This window comes from Cryptotermes secundus, unplaced genomic scaffold (genome assembly GCF_002891405.2).
Source record: "Cryptotermes secundus unplaced genomic scaffold, Csec_1.0 scaffold400, whole genome shotgun sequence".
Lineage (NCBI taxonomy): Eukaryota > Metazoa > Arthropoda > Insecta > Blattodea > Kalotermitidae > Cryptotermes > Cryptotermes secundus.
Genome location: NW_019723908.1, coordinates 2,550,438 through 2,572,272, shown reverse-complemented (window position 1 = coordinate 2,572,272; position 21,835 = coordinate 2,550,438). Strand labels below are relative to the sequence as shown.

The 21,835-nt window shown below is 34.5% G+C and overlaps 1 protein-coding gene across 2 annotated transcripts in view; it reads left to right on the top strand.

Annotated features, from left to right (window-relative positions):
• Nucleotides 1-21,835, top strand: part of LOC111862072 (protein bark beetle) — a 119,008-nt gene that overhangs the window by 72,943 nt on the left and 24,230 nt on the right. For both annotated transcript variants that reach the window (XM_023847152.2, XM_023847151.2), the window contains exons 13-24: nt 2,778-2,966; nt 4,386-4,630; nt 6,100-6,334; nt 8,440-8,554; nt 9,707-9,916; nt 10,876-11,320; nt 12,485-12,723; nt 13,239-13,404; nt 14,123-14,381; nt 15,423-15,647; nt 17,954-18,104; nt 21,538-21,798. In XM_023847152.2, the coding sequence (XP_023702920.1) occupies nt 2,778-2,966; nt 4,386-4,630; nt 6,100-6,334; nt 8,440-8,554; nt 9,707-9,916; nt 10,876-11,320; nt 12,485-12,723; nt 13,239-13,404; nt 14,123-14,381; nt 15,423-15,647; nt 17,954-18,104; nt 21,538-21,798 (2,740 nt within the window). The remainder of the gene's footprint in view (nt 1-2,777; nt 2,967-4,385; nt 4,631-6,099; nt 6,335-8,439; nt 8,555-9,706; nt 9,917-10,875; nt 11,321-12,484; nt 12,724-13,238; nt 13,405-14,122; nt 14,382-15,422; nt 15,648-17,953; nt 18,105-21,537; nt 21,799-21,835) is intronic.

Sequence of the window (21,835 nt, the reverse complement as noted above, 5' to 3'; positions counted from 1 at the left end):
GGCACCCACACAAGAAGACTACATTAAATAACACCTGTACAGCGTGAAAACAAGAACTAGCCGCTCCAGCACTTAGACATAGGGCGTGTAACCCTACGAATTTTAAATTTTAAATTTAAAATTTAGATAAAATTTTAAAAGGTTTAAAAACATCATAACTAAAGATTTTTTAAGTGCTACTATAAGAATATCAAATTTGACGTGTGCAACATAATCTACATACCAGACATATATCAACGATGTAGATGTTGATAATACGAAGAATGTGACATCGTGTTTTTAAATGTTAAATTTTAGACCGGGTTCAGTGTGGCAGCAACGTTAAGAGTATACACCTGATGATGGCCGATAGAGGCCGAAACATGTAGTGTAGAAAGAACAAGATCAAAGACATATAATATATATTGTTTGCACTTGGGACGGAATTTGTTTCATTTAATTGTATTACACTTATTCTTCAAAATACTTTGTGTCGTCTTCAACAGATATGTCACAAAATGTATATAGGCCATAGTACAATTTTTGGAGAACAAAAATATTTAATGTCTACCTAAACAGTTACATAGAAGTGTTTATTCTATTTCACTTTGGTCATTTTACTTTCAGGTGGAAACTGGAGGTATTATTGACTGGCTGAGTAGCAGTCAGCTTCTTCCTAGTACCACTAGTTAGTTTCTTACTTTAGCTAAGACAGTTGATGTGAATTTGTCATTATATGTTGGGCTAAAACATTTTTATTAACCTCACATACACATTCATTTATTCCAACTCAATAAGGCAGTAGTGGCAAAATACAGTATAGGAACAGGATATTGTACACACATTGATGACACAAGAGTGCTGGCTAGAACTATCATCTACATGGCTGTACTTGTGAAAGACGCAAATGATGACTGGCTGCATCCTAACAGATTCAATAAAGGTGTGGGCTTCAGTTGATCCTCATACCCAGCATAAGTATAAAGTGAGTGGACACCTGATTCCAGTCCCTGGTCCCCTGCTGGTCCACTGCTTGTCTACCTCTGGGCAAAGACACCAGGCCTGAGGAATCAACAGTATGGACAGATACTTTTCTTACAAGGGTGTCACCCACCACAGCAGTCCCTGTTGATGGGAAGATTGACATTTTCCAAAATGTTGAGAATCCATTCCATCTTAACATGGCTGATTTCCCAAGAAGATGTTATTTTGTGTTTACTTCCTCCAGCAGGATTTGTTTTTACCTGTACCATTACAGAATATTTGCAACCAGAAATTTCAATTTTAAATATGTTGGATATAAAGGACTGATGCACTCAATACTGATATTTTATCAAAGATTTTTTTACCAGAATTCTGATACATCTTCACACTGGAAGGGAAGTAAACTGGAATGGAAAGAGTGTATTTCTGAAAGAAAGGAATAAATATGTCAGAGATGCATGAAAACAAAATTGTCAGAAATTTCTATGAGACATAAATTAATATAAGCAGGTTAATCACTCTGGGACAAACTGGTTAAAGAACTCTAATGGCAGTATGCTTGTGGAGTGTGATACTATTAAGTGCAATTAATGATTCACAGCGAGTGCTTATGTATGTAACATCAGAAAGTTGTATATATTCCAGTCATGGAATTTAGGAGAATGTAGGGATTAATGTATCTACATAAGAAGCAATTTGTTTTAAACTTCTTCATGTGTTGTGTCTGTTGTGAAATTTTATACAGACCAATGAATTATTCTCACATATATGCATGTGCAGTGAATTGTGGGCTTAAAGGGGGTGGAACTTGTGAACTTACAGAGAATTGTGAGCAGAGTATAAGTGATTCATGCCTGCAGGCGGTCAGAAAATATTGGGTTTGTCTTTTGGTCATAAAGGATTGCTCCTAAATAGCAAGTGATTGTCAATAGAAAATTTTATATAAATTTAAGGAAATATTTAACTGTTCAGTTCCTTTGATGCTAACGACAATGAGAATGCTGAATTTATTTTCAGTATTTCCATATTCCCAGGATAATGATTTCAAAGAAGAAGAAATATTGCCACACCGACATAATTATTTGAACTTCAATTTGTACTGTATTATATGTTTTCCGAAGTTAGGGGACAGACTTCTAGTTATGTATTTCAGCTATTTTTGGATATTATGTGTATCCATTACAGCAAGCATTTTTAGAATCTATATAAATTCACATAATATCAATATTCCACTGTAAGTTTTATTTGAAATAATGGATAATTGTTAGACCGTTTAAAATAATTAACTATTTACAAGAGAAAAATCAATTGCTTGTAGCAATTAAGAAATCTCATTTTCTTCCTTTTAATTAATGGCACAGGGTCTTAACTGAAAATCCGATTAAGAAATTCCCTTCTCCTACATAATCTGAGGTTCCCTTACATGTTCACAGAAGTTGCTATTGGACCCTATTCTAAGCCAGTTGAATCTGGTTCACAGGCTCACACCAAATCTAAGATCCATTTCAATATTATCCTCATCTCTTCCTTTGATCAATTGTGACCATAATTTATACAGGTTTCTCATTTATGCCTTGCATGTACTTGTTTCACTCATCTGATTTATCTTCATTTAACTTCCCTTTCAATGTTTTATGAACAGTAAAAATTATGAATCTCAAAATTATGTAACTTTAATCCCTTTTTTTTTAGGTAAGATAACAGTATGATCAAACGTCAGTGTGGCATTGAAACAGCAGAATTATAATATTCTCAAGTCTTACATGACCCGAGCATTTGCTTGAACTGAACATATGTGTTTCTTTGTTTCACAGCACTACAAGTTGATTTCTCTCGACATGCTTTGGAAAATGTTCGAATCGTGAATAACCTACAGGATGGGCTTGGTGTCTTGTATTCAGATCTGTACTCCTCAGGAGTTGCCAACACTGTAAAGAACAGCGAGTTTAGTAATAACAGGGGAAATGGAATCAGTTTTAAGCAGCTTGGGTTAAAAATATCAGGTAAACTATGTTCATGGTTGTTGTTGTTTAATGTGAACAGCATTGTAAGCATCTCAGATGATGCACAGTAGTAAATAATAATGGTCATATTTATTTGTGTGTTGCATTTAATGCTCACAGTTTTATAAGAAATAAACTGGTGAAATTAGAATCCTGGTTGAAATGTGAACTTTTTTTTTTAAATCAGTTCACTGCACTGGTGATTTGTACTCTAAAGAAGTACGTATATTTTCCAAATGCAGTCATTTATATTTTATATATATGATTTACCTTGGTACTCATTTGTTGCAAATACAGATTGATACATTGTTGAAAAGCTAATCAAACTATAAATATACATCAGAGTAAGAAATTATGTTTCTTTGTATTTTGTTAAATATATACCACATTGAAGAATGTTTCATATAAAAGTTGTAGAGCTTAATTAGGTATGCATTTTATGTACTTCACTTATTTTTGTATGATGAACCATTTTAGAGTAATTTAATGAAATTTGATTTTGGTTTTATATAAAGCAAGGGTTGTAGTTTGTCAGTGTATATTAAGGTTAAATTTACCCATCATCTTTCTGTTTTGATTCTCAATATCAGATTTTATTGAAATCCATTGATTTTTAAGATGCAACATATGTATCAGTAGACATTACCTCTTCATTGTGCATTCATTTTGTGCACTTTCTACAAATGGCTTATAAAAGACATGTTCAGGTGCAGTTCTTGATATTTTTTTTTCTGAATTCTTGGTATTTCTGACAAATATTGCACACCATTTCCATCTGTGTGTAATTTGGAAGAGATGTTATATGTGGTGAAGTATGTATTCCATCTTTTGTATTTTTTTAACTACATGATCAAGACCTTAAATATTGCATATCAGAATATTCATGAAATGACATGGAGGTTTATACAACTTCTTTATTACAACCGTTACAACACAATTAATATCAAGATCAGTGCCTAGTTTTGGCACTGCTACATGTTTTGGCTATTAATAGCCATCATCAGGCAAATACATGGTTAAACATATATACACCACTGAACCGCAGTACTAGTAAAATTGGATACAATATTATTAATTATATAAAATACTTGATGTAAAAATACAATAAATTAGATTATATGAAACAAAAGTTATAATATAAAACAAGAATAAAATTCTTCGATTGATGTTTTACATCATTGAGTCAGTTGTTGGTTTTTGTAATTTTGTTGCATTCCCACAGACAAATTGGAATATTCTATATTTTGTATATATGTAAAAAATGTTTGTGCTGTTGCTTTTATTTATTCTGCAGTAACTAAAAAAATATGCAAAATGTAAAAGCCAGGTATTCAACGTTTTGATGATTGTGAGAGAAATATAGTGTTCTTTGCAAACAGCCAGAAGATAAAGCACTGTCATTTTGCTTCTTGTTATTAGGATCATCACTTGAGAACAACAAGAAAGCAGGCATCCACCACAACCCTACACTGACAGCTTATCAACAGCGAGAACTGTCAGGCTGGTTCAAGTTTCCAGAAGACCAAAATATCCAGTACTCTTCATATAAACCAATCCTCATTCCACAGTATTACACTGATATACACCTTGAAGTAGGCGAGACTAAGTATTTCCTCACGCAGAGAGTTGGTTCTGATCCAATTGACAGGCACTTCAATATTTATGTAAGAAGATTTGATGTTTTATTGTAAATAATTAAGTAGGTACTATACTAATTTCATTATCCACACTTTTTGAGAATGTGTCTGAAATCTTCAGGCTTCTCTAATAATTTGTAGCTAATCACAAATTCTGTTCTGGGATAATTACAAGAACTTGTCATGAAAAGGGTATTAGATTCAATTTTTTCCATCTGCATTTCAGGCATCTGTAAAATGGATGAACTTTGTTTTGTCAACTAAGCTATTGTGGATACCATGAACTATTAATACTTCTAATATTTCTGATGTAGATCCTATCTAAGAACATAAATATCAAAATTAATTTCTGAGCATGAAAAGATAATGTCTGATATAGTTCGTTAATTCCGTTGTCAAATTAAGTAAGGGATTATTGTAGCTGCAGACAGTGGCTATGTTGATGCAAAGAACTCTGTTAACACTGGTTAGTAACAGTTATAGAATTAAAGAGAATGCTTTAGTTACTGGCAAAAGTAAAAAATTTGTAAACTATATGACTGATGATTTAAGGCTTTCATGGCAGTTCACTGATGATTACTGTTTGCTGAAATATGATGCATGTAGTCAGGCAGAACATTAACATTTCCCATGAAGAGGGAGGCACCAGGTTTTTCTGAAATATTAGTAATTGTCTACCAGCCCTCATGATCTCACATTCATATCTATTGCTATGAGAACCTCAAATGTCAAACAGATGCTGTTCCTACCTTCACCAACATTAGGATCATTATTATCAAAACCAAACTAAGGTCAAGAAAAGACAGATTCTATTCTATAATAATGAACATAAGCTTTATAACTAAAGTACATGTAAATACCTGTAGTACTGAATGTTTTTGAATACTCCTGTGCTGTCCAGTTTTTGAACTGTTTAGGTTATATTGATTAAATATTGTATACTTTTATTTGTTGTGACCAGTTATTCTTACAAAGTGTCTGGAAGCTCCTAATGGGATTGATAATCAGCTAGCTGGTTCTCAAAATGTTAAGGACTTTTCAGTATGGGGTTAGTTAATAAACAAACATCTATATTTTTCTTGGGGGGGGGCCGTGTGATAGTGTATTTGTTTGAGGCACTATACTACAAGCCGGAAGGTGGTGGAATTGAATCCCAATGAGGTCATTGGATTTTTTCAATTTACCTAATTCTTCCAGCTGCACTGTGGCTCTGGGGTCGACTTAGCCATTAACNTAACAGAAATGAGTACCAGGATTCTTCCTGGGGGGTAAAGGGCAGCCGGCGCATAAGGCTGCCAACCTTGCCGCCATTTATGAGCCAATTGTCTAGAAAATGTGGGAACCTCAACATCCCACAATCCTATGGGCCTCCATGGCCTGTTACAGGGTTACCTTTACTTTTTTTACTATCTTTTTCTTTGTAATATCATAAAACTTTGTTCTTTATATAGGCAAAGTTTCTGCTTCCATCAGTTTATCTACTATCTTGGTTACAGTGCCAGCCAGGGTATGTGATTGGAATCCAGCTGTTGAATCCAATTCACAACCGCAGCACTGAAGATATAGTGATATACAATGCTCGAACTGTGAACAGTTCAGCATATGCCTGGAGTCTGCGACGAGATCTTGCAGTGTTCCCAACAATCAGCAGCTCGTATGGAGTTTTGATGCAGTATCGTAGCGGTAGCAATGCACTTGGTGGAGCTGTGATGGCTGTATCGACTGTGCTAGGTAATTTTAAAAATATGTCATGACATCATCCTTCACGATGATGGACCACATTTTAACAAAACCTCCATTTTCTCTGTTGTTTCAAAATTGTTTCTCATGCATCTGTCTCCTTTTTCTTTGTTCTATTTTTATACCACTTTCCTTGGTCTCTACAATTTGGCAGTGATTTATTTTCATGCACAAGAGCCCATCAGTGAACTGTATCTTGAATTACCTTGAGATTCATCTCAGTGTTTTCCACTCGCATTAGCCTAGGTCTCCCAACTGATCTCTCACTTTCAGTTTTCATGATCAAAACTTTGTATGTATTTAACAGCTGTCTTGTGTATGTTGTGTCTATGAAATATTTATTGCATAAAAGATTTCTTTTAGCCTAATTTCCTTATTCAAGGAAACAAAGTGGACTCACGAGAACACTGTGCTGTCTGTATGTCACCCTTTTTAATTTTTGAATCACGTCACTGGTTTTCGTAATATTTTGTATGAACATTATGCCATTGGAGGCAGCCCCATGTCATAATTTATAATACCCCATAATTGGTAGTAATGGTATCATGGTGGGCTACAACCTGGATAGCCGGGATTCGATTTATGGCTGGGAAAAGATATTTTTTTTTATTTCACAACATTCAGACAAGTTCTGGGGCCCACCTAGCCTCCTATCCAATGGGTACCAGGGACTTTTTCCCTGCCAGTAAAGTGGCCAATGTATGAAGCTGACCACTAACCTCTGTCTATTGCCAAGTTCAAGAATGATGGAGCTGTTCCTCTTCTCGCAGTAAAGTAGCTGAGTGGGAGCTAGATGGTTGGGGTTTGATTTATGATAGGTAAGTCCCGATGAGGTCATTGGATTTTTTTTCAATTGACCTAATCCTTCCAGCCGCACTATGGCCCTGGGGTCGACTCAGCCTCTAACAGAAATGATTACCAGGAATTAATTAAATAATTTTCCTGGGAGCAAAGTGCGGCCGGTGCATAAGGCTGACAAACTTACCGCCATCTTTGAGCTGATTGTCTAGATAATGTGGGACCCTCAATGTCTCACAACCCTACGGGCCTTCATGGCCTGGTATAGGGATAGCTTTACTTTTTTTTTTACAGGAATCTCGTTCTTTACTGTATTATCTGACTGATTGTGAAGTCTCTGGAGCTTCATGTCCAATCAAGAGCTCTTTCCTTGAGGTAAAGGAACTGGAATATGGAATCTGTGCACAGGAAGAAATTTCCGATGTCACTGGGTCATACATGTTTTATTTTTCTTTAATTTAACCTTAAACATTAAAACAGAGATGTTTGACGGATTATTATTAGAACAGAATCAAAGAACAGCCCGTCAAAATTGATGTAAGTAAGTAAAGGTATCCCTGTAACAGGCCATGTAGGCCCATAAGATTGTGAGATGTTGAGGTTCCTACATTTTCTAGACAATAGGCTCATAGATGGTGGCAAGGTTGTCAGCCCTATGTGCCTGCTGCCCTTTACCCCCAAGAATATTCCAAGAATATTCCTGATACTGATTTCTGTTAGAAGCGGAGTTGACCCCAGGGCCATAGTGTGGCTGGAAGGATTAGGGCAATTGCAAAAATCCAATGACCTCATTGGCACTTGAACCTGCGACCTTCCAAGTTGTAGAATAGTGCCTCAACCAACTACACTACCGTGTGCCCCATCAAAATTGATGGGAAATTGAAAATATTAATAGAGTAATCATACTTGTTACAGACTACCTAATTCCAGAGACAGTTACTGCTTACTGCCCTGAAATTGAACATGGGTCTCTGTGTTGAGATGTTTGTGTCTAACCACTTTATTTATTCAGTGCTGTCTCTGGAAAACTCTGGTTTTGTGCTCTCTCAATACAGGACCATAATACTGTATTCTGGGTTTCAACTAGTGTTTCTTCCAATGTTGGACTCTTAGGTTGCGTATTTAAAGTCCTTTCTTCTCACTTTCTCTGTAGTCCATAACACAGTGCTGTAACATAAAGTAGCAAAGTAACATGGAATAACAATATATATGAACCTTTGTAGATAAGTACAAGTATAACGGGTTTCATTCAATTGTGTGGAATTTAATGTTTTCTAATGATTTGGTCCTGTTGTCAGCTCCAGTTCAAGACATCAAGAATCGTATAGTGGGAGGTCCAATACCAACACTTACAGTCACAAACTCCAGAATCAAAGGCAATAAACAAGGCATCAGAGCTTCCTTCTATAATAGGTCAGTAGATGTTTATTCTCAAGAAATTAATTTGACAAAACTGCAGGACTACTACTCCACTAAAATCAATTGTAACTGCACCATTTTTCTCAATCAGCTGACTTCTTAACAAAATCATTGTTTCTTTATTGAAAGCTGTCACAAAACAACAATTAATAATATATGTTTGTAGTTTCAAGTTAGTACTTTACTAAATGTTTCAGCTTTCAAGAAACCATCATCAGGCAAATACACTTAAAAACACAGGAAAATATCATTGTTCTTTTAAACCTATAAACTGAATAATATTACTCATTTCATGTGCTACAGGACATTAAGATCAGAATTTGCTCCCCATCTCTTCCCCTCCATTCCCCTACTATCTCTCTTAGTATCACCAGCTGCAGTAAACTATCTATCTGTGTTTATGAACCGAAAGCAGTGATTAAACTCATGTACTGCATGAAGAAGAATGGAGTCATATATGTTCCTCATTTTGTTCATATATCAGTGAATGTAGAACACAGGTAACAAATGACAAAAGAAACAGATGATGAACACAATTTGTGATGACTGTGGTAAATCTTCGGGCTCCACAAGAATGGAGAACAGCTGAATAATTATAATTTATTCAAAGAGCATTTTTATATCGTTTGAGTCCTTTCATTTCAAAAGTCTGTGATAGGCCTATGCCAGTCACCTTATCACCACCACAGAAGAAATGTAGGATACGATTTTGTGTCAGTAACATGAGTCATGCTTTCCAGTTTTTGTGTGATATTTGAAAAAAAATGCATGGAATTAACTTATTATGGGGAAATCACACCAGTGTCACATCTTGAAATTAATGAATTGCTTTTGATGACACTTTGTTATTGTGAGTTTGCACATATATTGTCAGATTCATTTATTTTGAAATTGTGTTCATTCAACATAATCCCCAGCTTCATTGATTTTCTTGAAAATGAAACAGGATGGATCCTGAGAACATGAGTTTTGAGGATGGGTAGTGCATGCAACTGGCTCAGGATCATGTACAGTGATGTGCTTCAGTATTAGCAATGTTTGATTTCTCAGGTTATGCTATGAGATAATTTATTAGTTATTTTTAGTTAGTTTTTAATACCTAGCGGTCTATTTTGTGATATTTCTTCTATTTGATGTTTGTTTCAGGTATTTAAATGAGATCGGTGAACATTTCTTGCGCAAGTCAAATGAATCTATACAATTGTTTGGCTGTGATATTTCATATAACACAGAGGAGGCCATTTTTGTTCATTCCCCTTTCTGGGATGTCTATCATTCAAATATATCAGAGATAACAGTAATGATTAACAATTCCCTCATTACTGACAATGGAAGGGGGATATTTCATTTCAGCAGGTATGTTTTTTTCCTAAAAAAGTTATGTTTTTAAAACTTTAAAGGAGAAAGCTCACATGAAAGTAAATAATATTATCACCAAAGTGCACAGTAAGGAGCTTCATAATTTCTCCTCTTCATTAAATATTATTTGGGCAGTCAGATCAAAGGTGATAGGTAGGATATTCAGATTATATTGGAGATATGAGAAATGTATACACAATTTTAGTTGGAAAAACTGAAAGAAATATGTCACATGGGAGATTAGGCATAGATGAGAGCATATTATTAAAATGTATCACAGAAAAGTAGGATGTGAGTCAGTAGACTTGATTCAGCTAGATCAGGACAGGGCTCAATGTTAGGTTCTTTTGAACATGGTAATAAACTTTTGGGTTTCATAAATGGTAGGGAATTTCTTGTCTAGATGAGAGATTAATAGCTTCACAAGAAGAATTCTGCTCTGTGAAGTTAACTTAGTTTATACTGAAACTTCTTACCAAATGTAGAAATTGAATTTAATGAAAATATGGCACTGTGCAGAACTACGTTAGAAGATAAAAATTATAAATAAAGCTGACTTAATGGAACTTTGTTAGTGTTTCCAAGCAAAGTTAATTAAGGGTATTGTGATTTATGTAAGTGCACACGTGCATATATGCTCATATACAGATGCAAACATATACTATATTTATTAATTTAATTTCCTCTCATGTGTTTTCCTGTGCCAGTTCTGAATAAGAAATAAACAGTTTCATTCCTTGGAAATTTATCTGCTGCACTTAAACATGGGGTTAGCTAACATTAAAATAGATCTTAGAGAAATAAGTTGGGAGGAGGTGTTTTGGATTAAATTGGCTCAGGATTAGGTCAGTAGTTTGTTCCTGGGTTTAGGTTTAATAGAATTTTCCAGTCCTGTTTTCTAGTTTTAGAGTAAACAAAATATGATAGAATACTGACAATAAAATAATGTGTTTTAGGGATCTTCGTAGCTCAAACAACTTATTTCATTGGATCCTCCAAGCTAATTCAATTGAGCGGAATAAAGGTGGCGGATTTGATGTGTCGCTCCCTTATGTGTGGCAATACAATGAAAACTTTACACATTCCCTCTACATAAAGAATAACACATGGAGGAACAATAAACAGTTTGGATTTGTGGTGGATGGACATTTTGCACAGCTCAACTTAACACATAACATGTTTGAAGACAATCAGTGCAAGAGTGGTCTTGTATCCATCAGAGGGATGGAAAAACGCATGAGGATAGCTTACAATCGTATCCTAAGGAATACTGGCATATATATGGTTGAATTTAGAGCAGACAGTCAGTCTGAAATCCTTGGTGAAGTGGATGCAAGGTTCTATGAGAATGAAGTTAAAGACAACCACTTTAGTGCTGGTCTCAACAGAGGCTTCCATCAGGTAAGACTGATCAGGCTAGTGTAGCGGTAACTGTGAACTATGTCTCTTCCTTGTCAGGTTTGAATGGGTGTCACATTAAACCTGCTTATAACAAAATATCAATTAAGTTGAAATTCTACTTTTCTGGACAAATTATTGTTTCATATAGGCACATAGGATAAGAAGAAATATTCCACAGTAAAATCCTAAGTATATATGATCCAAATCTTGTCAGAAAGTAATGCTACATGTGTACACTCTAATGTTATTGAGTAATACGCCTTTCAGTGTTGTGCTATTTTCCATTTCCCTTTCTTATACTCCTTCCAATAGCACATTATAGTCTTCTTCATATATGGTAATTTGTTGATTTCATTCTTTCCCAAACATATTTTTTTTTTCAGAAGAATCTCAGGAAACAGTACAAAACAAAATTTGATGAACAAAATATAAGTATTCTTGCAGATTAATTTCCATTAAAATCTTGTATCTCATTTATGTTTCTGTATTAAACAGATCTTGTTAGACTTAATTTTGCATTTGTGATCGCTGCATATTCTTATGACCAGAAAGATCTTCCAGCTAAGCTTTTCACTGTAGACATGTCATACTTTATTATGTAATCAGCATGCCAAATTTAATTACACTCATAATTTGAATACAGCTGAATATTATTTTCTTTCTCATAGAAATTTTATGAAGATGGTTTTAGATTGAGCACAGTTTATGAATTAATGAGAACTGTATTAAGACCTTCTAGATAGAAATGGACTTCTGCCCCGAAGATGTAGTTGGTGTGTTCCTCTAAAACATATGTTCCCACCTACAATAGTATGTGGCATCATAATCCAAAAGACACTACGAATTTTCTCTGTTATGAAAACGTCATACCTCATATAATTGGAAGCTCCATTTAATATTCCTCAGTTTAAGGTTTTCTCTCATCAGTTTTAAAGATTACAGGTCAATAATTTCAGTTTTGAATTTCCTCCATTTAAGAATTCCCACAGTTTAGTTTTAAAATCCACTGCCCCCCCCAAGTAACTTCAAATGAGGATTTCATTGTAGTGAGAACTAGGTAGGTAATCTCACAACCTAAGACAATATTCCAGTGCTTGTCGCAGAACCCATGAAGTAATGTGTTTGATGCCTGATCTCCAGTCTGATCGTTTTCATATTCTACAGGTTTACAGTACGCCATCATGTGTTATTGGCTTTCATGGAATTCAGAAGGTGAATGTGAACCGTAACCTGTTTGGAAATAATGGCTTGGATTATGAATTGATAGCAGGGATACGGACTGCTAAACTTAACACTGCCATCAATGTTGCGGAGAACTGGTGGGGTTCTGGTAATGTCAGTGACATCAAGAAGAAAATATTTGATTTTGATGACTGGAACAACCATGCTATAGCTACATTCAGGTGAGTTAAGCCAGAGGGTGTTATGTAGACAAACTGTAAATTGGAGAATAGGATTTCCCTGAACTGACTGTTATTGTAAAAAATATGTGATTATTTGTTGTAAATGGGATTGTACTTGAAGAAGGTGCCATTGTTAATATATAATGTAATATAATGTGTGTCATGAACATTGAGTATTTTTACATCTGTCTTTACAGCAGTTTCTTATATAAATATGTAAATATAGATTATTTACATTAGAATTTTAAAATTTTAAAACACAACATGCTTCAACCCTTATTAGGTCATCATCAGATAATGATGAACTGATGATGACCCAATAGAGCCGAACAGGTGTTTCCAAGATTTTAAGATTTTAATGTAAATAATCTATGTATATATATATATATATATGTGTATATTTATATAAGAATTTGTTGTATAGACAGATGTAAAAATACTCGGTGGTTCTGGTAATTTTAATTTGAGTTTGTGAAATAAATAACTGTAAATGTGTGTATCACTTCTTACTCTAGGCCATATCTGATAGAAGATGCATTCGATTCTTCCATGTCAGTGTCATGGGAGGAGCCCATGATCATTGACCAAGATAATCTTGGTGGGCGTCTCAAGGAGTCACTGACTCTCTATGAACGTAGCAGTCCGTACATCATTCGTTCTGACATCACTGTTATGCCTGGGGTGAGAAGCCTTTTGGTTTATGAGTTGTTCATTTATTGGGCTGAGTGAAATACCAGCAAGTTCTGTAGAGAGGAGGAAGCAGAAAAACTTGATTATAAGAGAAATGTATTATTAGACTTGTTCCAGGAATGTTAAAATTTCTTAAAATCATTTTTATGTAGAATTCACTGTTTATGAGGACATTCCTCTGTAGTGCAGTGGTTAAAACTTTTTCATTATGTTAGGGATATCCTTGGTTTACTCTTAGCTTAGAGATAATTTATTCTGATATGTTTTTATGTCCTCATTTTGTCCAGGCAATTCCTGGATGATACCCCAGGTAAGTATATTATCACATCCTTAACACACTTCAGTTCATATTCATCTTGTCATTTGATGTTATGTATAATCTATGTATATCATTGCTAAATATACCAAAATGTTGGCAAAACATGATATGGGTTACATATATACAAATGTCATATATACAAACAAAATAAGGCATTAAGAATTGAAATAAGAAAAACTTCACAAGTCACACTGGATGGAATTGTTTTATCTTTTATAATAAATACTAAACTTATCACTTACTACATTGTTAAATGATCCTAGGAAAAGGCATACATTTCAGATACTTTGAAGGACTGTAACTCAGGTATGCCAAAGGGAAACTATTGTACTTTATGATAACAACTGACAAATTGTGCTTGCACTGCAGACATACTGTTCTGTCCAACAGGCGACCTTAACAATAAGACCTGGGGTTGTGATGGAGTTTGCTCCAAATGTTGGCATCCTAGTGCTGGGAGTGTTGAAGGCACAGGGGGTACGGGGCCAAGAGATAATAATGCATCCTATAACATCAAGTGCATCTCTAGAAGACAACAAGGTTATACATCGCAGACATGCATTGCCATTTGAACCTGTTAGTGAATCAGTTCGTCTCTGCACTGGCAGAAATTGCACAACACAGTCTGACTCTTATGATCATGAATTTGGTGAGTGGACTGTTTTCATAGTTTACTGTATAACGAAATTTAAAAGTAAGTTAAATGCAGAATTGTGTGCTTGGAACTATAGTGAATTACATAAGAAATAAAGAGAACATATTTGCCGGGCATTGGGTCATGATTGTATGAAGTCACTCATCAATGACTAGGGAGTATTACTATCTCTGTCTTCTTCTGATGACTTCTTTTTTGTCTACCTCAAAAATGGAAAATGAACAATGCACAAAAAAAGAAGGATACATTCATCATAATAATAAACCATTTCATGAATCTTTAAAATCACAATCTCCACTGGCATGGTCCATTCTATAATCCTGAAAGATTATACCACACAGGTAGTTTCCATGGTTTAGCCTTTTTGACCTATGCCTTCTGCAGCATGGTATCAAGAGAAGAGTGTAACAAAAAATGTACGTGTAGTTATGTCATTTTTTCATACTTAGGTAATTTGCCATTCAGTGCCATTCAGTTTTCATGGGTCTATTATCATACAAAATTTCTGCATCTTAATTTCAGTAGGGCTAGTGCTCCTAACTCGAAATGTCACATGACCAGCATAATAATATTCTTTTTTGAGTAACAGAGCATTCTAAAATTTGATCTAGTTATTTGTTAGAAAGTTAAGATAAAATGAATCTACAAGTAATAATCTAAGTTAATTTGATGTTTGTTGGATGTACTGGCATGATTTTAATACCATTACATTATCGGCATATATCTGATTATTTGTTAAAAATGTTAGAGTAAATACATATCCGAAGCTGTGGGCTAAATTAATTCAATATTGGTTGTGTAATTAATATTCTGACAGAATTTTTATCAGATTAATTAATCTTGTATCCCTTTGCTGTATCTAACACAGTAGAACATAGTAAAATTAAGTTCACCTGCTATGCTTAACATGAAATATGGGAAAGGAAATTAAAATTAACTGTACAGACATTATCAGGATAGGGTGAGTTCAAAGGGTGTAGAACATGGATGAACATGAATTAATAAAGGAATATTTTTTTTTATTGTTTCCTGCAGGATCTAGAGTAATTAACAAAGGTTTTCTTGAATATTACAACCATACAACATTGCAGTGGGTACCGCTGTGTGATGATCGCTTTACTGAACGCAATGCTCAAGTTGTATGTCGAGAACTCGGTTTTGATTCACTTAATGTTTACATGGATCATGGTACAAGAGTGGAATATCATCCGAACTCCTTGTCTCGGATATGGTCTTGGCCTGAACCATTTCAATGCACAGGTAACATTTCACAGACTAATTATATTTTTGTATAAGCTTGAATGATGACTGATATCAATAATGTAAGATCCTTCTGTCTCCTTTTTTTCATTGTTTCTATTTGTCTGATGGTTCCAAGAAGGCCATATGTAGTTCATGCATTGAATGTGCAGTCACTACCACTGTTTCATTACTATGTGACTCTCTGGGGTTTAATGCAAAAAGTGATCAAAGTAAACTCCTCGTTATCTGACATGCATATGAATGAGATATTCTTGTTACAATAATTGGCCATTTGTGTGAAATAAATTTACAGAAACCAAATTTTCATGGATTTGCACTCTTTTTTGATCCTTTGCATACTTAAATTTTGTTTAAAAATCGTGTTTTCACTTTAGTTCTTGTGTGGAAATCATCTTAGGTGACTTCAGTGGTTGATGGGTGAAAATTTTGAATTTACTGTAATGTGATTAGACTATAAACTAGCCTCTGCTCTAATGGCATCTTTGTGAAGAAAGATGATGGACAGCGCTTCTGCTGTTGGCTGGAGAACTACTATATGGTGGGTGAATGTATCAACATTGCAACTCTACTTTTGAAGCAACTTTATAAAAAGGCAAAATTTTCCTAAAAATTTTTCCAATTTTGTGAGAATTCTGGATGCTTGGATGCAGGATAAGCAGGAGTTTACTCTATTTGGAATATACAAGCCTCATCACAATGTGACAATGTGATTAGCAATAACACAAGGGATGTGTGATGTCACAGCCTTTCATTTTTAGAATCTGAACTTAATGACATTTATGAATAATTCTTTGTTTTTTTAATAACACACCAACCTCCGTGTGTCAGTTAAGAGGTTAAAATTTCCTGTTGTTATTAAAAATAGTTTATATTTATCAAGTTTGTTAGAGAAACACATGGAAGATTAATGTAATTTAATTGTAGTTTTAAGAGTAAGTAATAGTTTACTAAATATGTGTGTTATAAAAAATATACAGTTTCATTATATCAGTACAGTGTATTGAGAAATAAAAAACCGGGGTGAAGAATGGGTATGGTAGTTAGTTAATACTTACAACCTTATTTTACTGACTAACTACATTACATACTGCCATTTGTGTATAAACCTTTAGTTTTTCATGGATGGATTATTTATTTTTATTTTGTACAAGATATTATGGAAGCATTGCAGAAGCAGTCAGAAATGTAATTGCTAAATAAGAAAGAGATAGGGTAATTATTCAGAACAAATGGAATACTTTATTCTCATTTAATGGATGTGTATTGACTATTTATGCTCATGATTCAACAATTTACATCTTACAAATCTTTAATTTACATCTTACGTATAATATATTTTTATGACATGATGTAAATAATTCACAATCAAAATTAACGAAAATACATCCGCTTCTTCTATATAACAGAGAATTATGAATTATAATTTTTTGTATTTTGTCAGTATTGCACAGGATTCCTCGAAAGTATGGTGTGATATATATATTAATCTGTACTTCATAACATATGCTGTTATTTTATATTGTATGCTATTCCAGATTTCTAGGAAACTAAGATAATATTTTTTATCATTTCTCTTCAACTTTAAGGTAAATTGAAACAAGATTCTGAACCCAGAATGTTTATCTGAGTGCTACACATTCCCAACCTTAGGGCGAGAATGATTAAATGTATGTGACATTGAAAAATTTGTGTGTAAAATAAGTGAATGAATGAATGAATAAATAAATAAATAAAAAGTAGATGGATAAATCTGTCCGTTTGTGTATAGTGCAAGCGATTTGTAAAATGTCTACACAGTCCATATCCCTTCTCAGAGGTATGTTTATAATTCTTTTAAATGGGTTGTTCAAAGTGGTTTACATTGTGTTTAAATAGGCAACTGGGCGGATTACTGTACATGAATCAATGTGTGTGAATTACACTTGCATCTGCCTTGAATAATAGCATGAGTAGGGTATTGATAAGGATGTCAATTGTCATAAGTACAATTTTTTAATTTTTTTTCATTCCTCTGAAGCTAATGCATAGAAAATACATTAATATAGACTATAAACATTCCCTCCAACATCTCTTGCAATTCACTATTCAGTATTATCCACACATCATATTCATTAATAATTACAGTTACAGATGATATAGCAATGTTAATTAACTTATAAATCAATAAATGAATTAAATAATGGAAAATTGGCTGTAATTTAGAAGTTTTGAATAATTTATGAGTATTTAAGGTAAGATAGTACTGGTATACACCTAAACATGATGTTTTTTTTGTATTAATATCATTTTCATATAATTTCTAGGTGATGAATCAAGGTTGGAAGACTGTCCAGTCCGTCTCAATGGACAGCTGTATGGCCACAGACATAGGTGTGAGTGGGACAGCAAATTTGTATTTGTACACTGTGGTGAGAGAAATCTGCCTGCAGGACAAGATTACTGGGGAGGGATCAGGTACTGTAACCAAACAATATTCCATTTCCCCTCTGAACCATATCTTGACTCCCTGTTTCTGCAAGGTCCTTTTTAGCACATTGATGCTGGGAACTGTAATATGATATTTATAAACATGTTGCACTGCCTGGAATCATAATATGCATTATGTATTTTACTTTGAAATTTTCTGTCGGTGTTGATAAATGTAACAATTTGGGTTAACATAAGCTGTATTATGTTCTGAATCATTCATAAGATTAACTATCACACAAACTTACATTAAGAATAAAACGTTTTGCTTTTTATTTCTTACTACGAGTATATACTACATGTTCTGACCATAAGTGGTCAGATGATGCACATAAGTCAACCAAATATATTGTGGTGTATTTGCTCAAAGCAAGAACTGTGGAGGCAGAGAAACAGCCGTTGCTAGGTAATGACCACATGTCACGATACAAGACGTGATGTGTACGAGTATAGCCATTGTTATGGAGCAACTGGGTAAGCATGTTTCTGTGGAGATGAATTCACACAATGATAGAAGAGCTTTGTTTTCTATGCTGCGGTCTATGCTGAGGGGTTATAAAAAAGCAAATAAAATTGTTTAAGGCAGTAGAGTTCCGCAGTTGGCTGTTTCACCAGAGAATTGAGAGAGTCTCTGGAGTTGGCAGCTGACAGAATAATTGAGAATAATTGGCAAGAAAGGAATTAGGCTGTGCAAAGAAGACTTCATAGTGTGCTGCAGTGACATTGAGACTGCCAGGATGCAACCAGTAAAGACTGAGGACACTAGTGGGTGTAACAGTGAACTGTAAAGTGTGGAAATAGTGATAACACTAGAGTTAATTGTAGTTACAAATTGAGTGTATAAGATGTCAATAAATCCAATCATTCAATCCAATATAAGTCAAGCACATCCCCTACATATGACAATATGTAGACTGCAAATACAGATTTGTTAATTTTTTTTATTCCTAGTGGGGTGGGACTAAGTCCCTTGTAGTGTGGCCACTTCTGGCCTATTGTATCAGCCCCAGATGATAGGTGAGGGTGATTGTGGAGCAGTTGGTGGAATGAAGATTGGCAGGGGAAACCGAAGTACTCGGAGAAAACCTGCCCCAGCGCCACTTTGTCCACCACAAATCCCACTTGACGAGACCCGGGATTGAACCCGGGCTGCTGCAGTGGGAAGCTAGTGACTAACCACTTGAGCTATGGCGTGGCAGTTTAGATTTGTTAAAATATGGAGGTGTATAAAAATGTGGTTAGGGAGGCCAAGGCCCGACATTGGGCTGTTGCGCCGTAGAAGAAGAAGAAGATAAAAATGTGGTTAAAGTAATAATGAATCAGGATGGTATACAAGATTATTCCAAGTACCCATGCATAACAAATAATGTAAAACTTTGATTTAGGGTTTTTGTGCTGCCAAACTATGCTTTGTTCATAATGTGATGGTATAAACCCGCTAAATATTTATACACAGCAGGATGCAAAACATAAAAGCAGTCAGTACAACTTGGAGTTGTAATTTATCTTGGACTGGCCAATAATTCTGTATACAAACTAGAAAATTTTAATATAACAGTGTGAAGTGTCAAGTTACATTGGAAATTCAAAATAATAGTACACATACAACTCTGTTTGTTGTAGAATACTCATATTTTAACAAACACTGTCATTAGTATACTCATGCCTTTGTGAAATTAAGTCAGGTCTTATATGATTTTTATTATTTTAATTACTTGTTTATACATCTTCACATTTTAACAAATTGTATTTGCAGTCTACATATATTTGGTTGACTTGTGTACATCATCTAGTGATGACTATTTACAGTCAAGACACGTAGTGTATAAAAGGAAATAAAAAACAAAATGATTTCGTAATGGAAGTTTGTGCGACAGTTAATTTTATGACTCTAGAGTAAGCACAAATCTAGTCTTATAAAATTTTAGATGAGTGTCTATCAACCAGTGGGACAGCTTCTTTCTTGACAAAATAACCCGTGGGATGGAAGACGTGAAATGTCGAGGTCTGCTGTTCTATATGTTACGAAGATATTTCTGTTCTTGCCCCCCCCCACACCATAACAGAGGATGCTGAACTACCAGAGTCTTTGCAAAATGGCCATGCTGTATGGGCTGTTCAATCTTCATACACCTGGGTCTGGAAATGTTAATACCCTATATTTTTCCATGTACTGGTATTTATCTCAAGCAATTTCTTCCTTTCACGATTTCTGACCTAAATACGCTGTATGAAAATATACCAAAAGCGAGTTATTTATTAATTTATGGCAAGTATGAGAATTTGAATGTATAACATACTCCTGCAATTTTATTTCCATATAGGGTTTGGTATTATATTTATTCCAATAATAGTACATTCCCTTCTTTAAGCACCCAAAATATATTGACCATAATGAAATAGCTAAAATATGTACTGCTTTTCAGAATAGAGTTTTCAGTGGGCACAGTCTCCTACTCCTTTGCTCTGTGAGCTAATGTCAGCCCTTTACAGTATGCACCTCTTGAACTGCAGCACATCCAACAGACAGAATAATGAAAAAGGGGGGAACTTTTGACTCACTGGAGTACAGAATTTTTCCATTTCCTGGCCTTGATGTTCATTTATTGCAGATACAGACTTGTTGCTGCAAAGGTAATCTTATTACAGATTTCACAGCACACACCATCAGATATTACTCATATTTTTCATTGCATTTTGCTACATGTTCACCACATCAAAAAATATGTTAGAAACAAAACTTATAGATACTAATCAGATCTGTATTTTATGTCATATAGTGATCTTTTGTACAGTGAATTGTTTTTAGGAAATTTTATGAAGTGCACCCTGAACTTCACATAAAGAACAGCATACATGATTGAGAAGTGTGTAACAAAATTCAGTTGTCTATTTACACACTTGAGCCCCAGCATATAATGTTTTCAAAAAACATTTTACTATTTTCAGAGTTGAAACATGTGAAGGGGCAGATGGTGTGACTTACAGATACAGCTATTATGTGTTCACATTATGTAATGTTTTGCAATTAATGTAATTGAATCTACAAATTTGTATTGGAAGCAGTAAGGTAAACAGAACAATGCTGAATGCCACTGTGTTAAGTGACTTTTTAGTTTTGTTGAAATTGTGGAGATAACTTTAAAATACCATTTATTTGGAGTCTAGCTTCCAACGAGTCAATTATAAATTCAAGGTTTACTCCTTACAGATACATCTTTAGACCAAATTAAAAAAATAAGTTCCTAGGTTTGATAGTACATCCATCTGGGAATAATTATGAAAACATCCATTAAGTTTAATCTCGACCCATGTGCTACCTCATTGACAGAATTGTTGCTAAGATAACTAGATTTGGTATAAGGTTCCTGTATTGTCTATAGAATAGAACATATTTGCATCTTTGTATATTTTTCTGCAGGTTTGCTGATGGGGAATTTGAACAGAATTTGTATGAACATCGTATCCATGATGTAGTGACCCACCAGACAGCTCATCGGGTAGAGTCTGTGATTGAATATGTTAATGTGACAGGAGCCGGAATTCTTCATAATGAAAAGTCTCCAGCTGTTCAAATCATTTCCCGTTCACCAGCTATCTCCAATATGAACATCACATTGTGTGCTTCTGATGGTATCAACCTCATCTCACCACTGGACAACACATGCCTTCAGTTCAATAGGTACAATTCATGATAAGATTTTTACTGCTGCAGCCTA